The sequence below is a fragment of the Hirundo rustica genome, chromosome 3 (assembly GCF_015227805.2).
Source record: "Hirundo rustica isolate bHirRus1 chromosome 3, bHirRus1.pri.v3, whole genome shotgun sequence".
NCBI classification, from domain to species: domain Eukaryota; kingdom Metazoa; phylum Chordata; class Aves; order Passeriformes; family Hirundinidae; genus Hirundo; species Hirundo rustica.
This window is the reverse complement of record NC_053452.1, coordinates 116143377-116149903: the sequence shown is the minus strand read 5'-3', so window position 1 is coordinate 116149903 and position 6527 is coordinate 116143377. Positions and strand designations below refer to the sequence as shown.

At 49.7% G+C, this 6527-nt stretch overlaps 1 protein-coding gene across 1 annotated transcript; it reads left to right on the top strand.

Annotated features, from left to right (window-relative positions):
- Window positions 1-763: 763 nt before the first annotated feature.
- Window positions 764-6286, top strand: LOC120751170 (interferon-induced very large GTPase 1-like). The gene has a single exon (XM_040060633.2). It carries the CDS (start codon window positions 764-766, stop codon window positions 6284-6286), a length of 5523 nt encoding a protein of 1840 aa, XP_039916567.1.
- The last annotated feature ends 241 nt before the right edge of the window (window positions 6287-6527 follow it).

Here is a 6527-nt window from a genome sequence, read left to right as displayed (position 1 = left end):
TAGCATTTCCCTGAATACTTTTATCACCAGGATGCCCCAGGCCCAGCTGTGGCCAGGGACAAGGTGGATTTTGCCCCTGCACTGGGCTGGGCCCCCTGAGTGTGCCAGGAAGCAGCTCCTGGCAAGAGGCGTGAGTGGGGCGAGGGAGGGGCTGTGCTGGCAGCTGGAGCAGGAGCACAGCTCAGAGCCCGTGTGGCCGTGCTGGGCATGGGGGGAGTGTGTCTGGGGAGTGTGGGGTGCCCATGGGGGCAGTGTGTGAGCACTGCCTCCGTGTGCTGGGAGCAGCAGGCTGGGCCAGGCAGTGAGCAGGTGTGGGGCTGGGCAGAGGGTGCAGGATGCAGGCAGGGCTGTTGGATGGGCACAGGGGCTGTGCCAGTGCTCCAGGGAGCCAGGAATACCACTGGCTGTCTGCACTAGGGAACTGGGCAGTTCTGGCGAGAGGATGTGGGTGATGGTGAAGGCAGCACCTGGTCTAGGGCAGGCTGTGAGTGAGTCTGTCTCTCTGTCTGTTTGTCTCTATGTCTGTGTGTCTTTGCTTTCTCTGGGATTCACACTCAATTTCAGGGTTGATCCTGCAAACAGGAAAGCAACAGGCACATCCAGTGTGCTGGGAAGGAGACCCTGGCTCTTGTGCCATCCCAGGCTGGGCTCCAGCAGCCGGGTGGGAGCAATCCCCTGGGCTGCAGCAGCTGCAGGGCCTCTGCCAGGAGAATGCAGCCTCTGACAACACCTTAGGGAAAGTCTCTTTTCTTCCTCCACAGGCATGGCTTCACAGGAGGACACACGAGAAGGGGATGGAAAAGCACAGCTTCTGGCAGAGGAATTAGAGAATGAGGGATTGGATGCTGGATACTGGCTGCCCAAGGTGATGCAGATCCTGGGAATCAAGTGCAGAGAAGCCCTGCAACATGTGGAATATGAAGACTACCTCAGGCTGGAGTGTGAGGTACGACACCCCTGGGAGAAAAGGGCACTCCAGAAACTCCTGAAAATAAGAGACAAAGTGTCCTCCATCAATGTTGAACGGACCTTCCAGGCTGAGCACCCACTTCCCAAATCTCCCATAGTCACTCACCTTGAAGAACTCATCAAAACACTGCAGCAAATGAAGGAGCACATCCATACGGTCGCTGACGCACCAGGAACCTCTGCTTCTGCCGTTCATGAAGCAAAGAAGAAAATCACCCTGACCAGCAGCCTCGCCATTTACTCCTTACTCCAGTCTCTCCAGGAACGGATTCAGAAGGACATGGAACTGTTGGTGCTCTTGATTGCGAGCAGCACAGGGTACCAGGTGGAAAGCAGCACTTTCCAGCACCTCCTTGGACACCCAGAATTTCAGTGCATGGCCAAGGAAATGGCAGCGGCACATGAGGAGTACGTGAACCTGAAGGAGCAAGATGCCAACAGAGCTGAGGCCTCCCTTCTGCCGTTGGGTCTGGCCGTGACACCCGAAAGTCAAGAGCTGTCCCCTGAGCAGAAGAAGCGTTTGAATCTTCTCCAAAAGCACAGTGGAGGCAAAGAATCGGAGACGCTGGAACCAGACTTGCATTCCTTGATCAGTAGATCAAACCAGGAGTTCCTGCAGTTGCTCAAGCGCCTTGGACTCCAAAGTTACTATCCAAGAAAAATGGGGATGGGAGATTTCCACACCATCTGCAAGACATCTCTGCAGGACAGCCAGCCCAGCAAGGACACAGAACTGCCATGTTACTTCTTGCAAAAGCTGTTAACTGTGGATTACCAGGTGAGGTACCTGACTTGCTGGGATCAGAACAACCCAAAATCTGCAACCCTGCCACAAACCAAAGCAAAAGAGCACCAACACTCGGACTACTTTGAAAACTTTCTTGATAATCTCCCAGAAGCTGCCCCTGAATATGCAAACAGGGATGGCCATGTGCACCCCATGGACCTGCAGATGGCCATTTTCCATTGCGCTGATGACTTCCTCAGACAGACCCTTGCAACCAAGCTGGCCTTCTGCCAACTGGCACTGCCTCTGCTGGTGCCCAACCCGTGCACTTCACACATCGAGTTCCCGCTCTACGCCCTCAGCCAAATCCAAAGGAGCTGGAAAGAGGTGGAGAAGTCAGGAAAGGAGACTGGAGCAAAGAGTTACAATAACAAACTCATCTTTCAGGCGCAGACACCCATTGTGTCCTTCATCCGCATTGGCAGCTCGGCCTCCTCTTCCAAGTCTCAGCTCCTGAACGCTCTGCTGAGCAAACACAAACACAACACTTTCTTCCACCGCCAGTGCAGAGGCAGCACCAGAGAGCGTTTGCTGATGGAAGGGGTGGTGGAGATCGCCTGGTACTGCCCCCGTGGAAGCCCCGATGACACCTTTGAGTGCTGCGTGGCTTTCTGCAACCTGCATGGAGATGCCAGGGATCACGGAGCACAGCTGCAGTTCCTGCAGGAGATATCTGCTGTCAATGTGGCTCTTGTGTCTGAGTTGGAGCACATGGACAACAGGGGGAAGAAGCTTCTGCAGGACCTGTGGCAGTCACAAAGGCCTTTGATTTGTCTTCTCACAGAAAAAGAGAACGTTGCTGCTAGACAAGCCAGCAGAACCATGACAATAGGGATCAAGAACAGAAATGAAGCACAACTGATGGACCAGCTGACTAAAAGTATCAAGGATCTTGTGGAAGGGTCCAATGTACGATTCAGTCTGGACACCTGCATGGACAAAGCTCGCCAGCACGGATTCATAGTGGATGCAGATCAACCCGCATGTGTGACAGCCAAAGCAGAGGCAAAGGAGCTGGTGGACCTTCTGAAGAAAGAGAAGCTGTCTGAGATCAAATCCAAGCTGCTGCCGCTTCAAGGAAAACTGTGGTACCAGTGGTGCAAAAAGGACAAGGAACTCACTCGCTTGCAGGAGAAGAGGAACAAGAGCATTGAGCATCATCGCAGCCAAATTGAATATGAGAAGAATGCAATAAGAAGAAAGCAAATCGAGCAAGCTTTTCCTCTCAACCCACTGATGAAATCATTCCTTGGCTTTCTCCAGACCCAGCCAGCAGATACCAAGAAATATTTCCTGCAGTGGGTGAAGGTCTTTATGGATGAGCTGTCCTATGTTCGCCTCGAAGAACTGAGGAGAGACTATCACAAGTTGTGGTCTGAAACCCTAGCAAAAAAGAAAAGCAAGAAAAAACCCAAGGTGATCAGTGATTTGCTAAGTCACTTGGATGCCCTCTCTGATGAAATCAACGATTCATCCATTGGCCTGCAGCACCTTCTAAGAGAAGTAGGGCAGATTTATGAAGCTCTGCAATTAATGGAGACAAAGAATTACAATTATGTCAAACTGCCGGAAATTGCAGCAGAGCTGATGGTTTCAGGGTATCCCATGGAGCTGATGGATGGGGATGCTTCTTACCTGCCCTTGCAATGGGTGGGAGCAATTTTTGACAGCTTAATTGAGAGGCTGGGGGACAAACGAGTGTTTGTGCTCTCCGTGCTGGGCATCCAGAGCACCGGCAAATCCACCCTGCTGAATGCCATGTTTGGGCTGCAGTTCAACGTCAGCGCGGGGAGATGCACCCGCGGAGCCTTTATGCAGCTCATCCCAGTGGGCGAGGAGCTGCAGCAAGACTTGGGCTTTGATTTTGTGCTGGTGGTTGACACAGAAGGACTTTGTGCCATCGAGATGGCCAATAAACAGTCCCTGAACCATGACAATGAGCTGGCCACCTTTGTCATTGGTGTTAGCAACTTGGCTGTGATCAATGTCTTTGGAGAGAATCCATCAGAAATGCAAGATGTTCTGCAGATTGCTGTGCAGGCTCTCCTGAGGATGAAGAAAGTCAATCTTTCCCCAAGCTGCATCTTTGTCCACCAAAATGTGGGAGCAATATCTGCCCAGGAGCAGAACATGGAAGGACAAAGGCGTTTGCAGGAAAAGCTGGATGAAATGACCGTGGTAGCAGCTCAGCAGGAATTCTGTGACATCTCCTCCTTCAGTGATGTCATTGGCTTTGATGTGAAGACCCACATTCACTACTTTGCTCACCTGTGGGAAGGAAACCCCCCAATGGCACCACCCAACCCCAGCTACAGCCAGAACGTCCAGCAACTAAAGAGTAAAATCCTCCAGGTTGCCCAGAAGCAGTCACAGCACAGCATTTTGAGGCTCTCCAGCCTGAAAGTTCTTATTGGTGACCTCTGGAATGCTTTGCTGAATGAAAACTTTGTTTTCAGCTTCAAGAATTCCCTGGAGATTGCTGTGTACAGGAGACTGGAAAGTGCCTTTAGTCAGTGGACCTGGAAGCTGCGGAGTCACATCTTAGACGTACAGATGAGACTGGACAACAGAATTCGCAATGGGGACTTGCAGAATGTCACCAGAGAAGAGCTTGAAGGGCTGGTGCAAGAGACAAGTGATGCCATTGAGAAAAAAGTGGAAAAGTATTTCAGGGAAGACAAAGACCGTGAGATACTGGTGCAGTGGAAATCAAGCACAGAGCTGAAGCTGAAAGAACTAAAAGAGGCTCTTCTTCGTGAAACAAAAAAGAAATGCGAGAATCTCATTGAGCTACAGAAGGAGCAGAGGAAACTGGATGCAAGGAAGTTGGAATATGAAGCCGAGCTCCTGAGAAGGAGCAGGGAGTTGGCTCTTACTCTAATACGGATGATGCTAAATTCTGTCTCACTGAGAGAGAACTTTGCTCTTGTCTGGAACAAGTGGATTGCTGAAGCCTCCTGTGCTGCTCGTCCTCCAGAACGAATTGATGTTGATGCGGAAATTGATGATGTCCTCCTAGAGCACTTTAAGGAGCCAGGTTTCTATGCACGGATCAGGTCATTTCCAAAAGGCAGAGGATTTTCTTTTGACATAGAGAAACATGTCATGAAAAAAAAGCATTTTGGCATCACCACTAGGTGGATTTGTGATGCTGATGTGATCAACTTTCAATACATCACAGACAAGATCATAGCACGTGTGATAGGAAACATTGATAAAAAGGAACAGGAGAAACGTGATTACAGTCGGAACTTTATCTATGAAATACTCAATGAAGTCCAGGAAGGTGTGAACTCCATCCCCAGCAATGCAAAATGTACTTTTAACAGAGAGTATTGCATAGATTTGTCGCTGTATCTGTGCAAAATGGCAGCAGAAAGGTTTAAAGCCATGCACGAAGCATTCCAAAAGGCAAATGATGCAGCTGAGTACCTGAAGAGCAAGAGAAAAGATTTTTTCCAGTGGTTCCAGATTTCCTGCCAAGGAGCCACTTCCATCACAATTTTTGCTCTTTTCCTTTGTGACAAAATTGAACCAGCTCTTCGCCAAGCACTCTATGAGAAGACGGCTAAGGACATTGCTGAGGACATGCAGGGCAGATTCCCAGATTTCAGGGGCAGCAGAGCCAATCTGGAAATTTGCATCTTGAGATACTTGGCAGATCAAGAAAATTTTGAGTATTTCAAGCAGTACCTGAAGTTTCCAAAGGAGTTTTTTCAGAGTTACATTGAGAAACGAGTGAAGAGTCACTGTTTAGATGGGAGTGGGAGGCTTGAGAGGTTTTTAGATTCCTCCCTTAATCTTCTCTTTGAAAAGATCCTGTCAGCTGTTTCTTCATCAACCCAAATTGTCAAAGACAGAAAAGACAGAGAAGACAAAGTCTCTCTTTGGCTGGATGAATTTTGCAGGGAACTGACAGAGGTGATCAGCTTGCCCAGAAGTGACCTGAAGGGCATCGAGCACCATGAGGTCACAGACATTGAGTTCCTGAGCAGTGCCATGGCAGAAGCTCTGGCTGCCCTGAGGGACAGGCTCAAGAATGAATTTGCTGATGCTGATATGAGCTCATTTTCAACACAGCCTCACACCATCTTAGCAGAGCAGTTTTTGGGGTGCTGGGAAGAGTGTCCCTTTTGTGGGGCTGTCTGCACAAACAGCATGCAGGGACATGATGGAGACCATCAGGTTGTCTTCCATCGCCCACGAGCTCTGATGGGAACCATGTGGCAGAGGACAAACCACCTGGTCACTGATATTTGTTCCAGACTCGTTGCAAGTGATGGCTTATTCAAAGTTGGTGACAGTGATTTGATCCCGTACAAGAAATACCGTGATGCAGGACCCCGTTTTGCCACTTGGAACATTCTCCCTGATTCATCCATGCAGGCATACTGGAAATGGTTTGTGTCTCATTTCAGGACACAGCTAGAAGCTTTGTACAATGGGAAATTTCAGGGTAAAGGAGAAATCCCTGAGGCCTGGCAGAGAATTACCAAGCAGCAAGTACTGTCTGAGCTGGACAGGCGTTAGGCCACATCCATGGGAAGGAAGAACCACAACAGCTTTGCAGTTCAGGAGAACTTTGTACCAGGCTCTCCACAAAATGCAGTTACATTGATGATGCTCTCAAACCCAGTGATGGCAATAGTATCCAATTGCTTCCAAATTTGGTAAAATAAGGCACGTTACTGTGGCTGTCACTCAGCAACTCCTTTGCATCATGAGAAGGCCGGAATCCCCATGCCTTCTTGCCATAAACATTTCCCTCTGC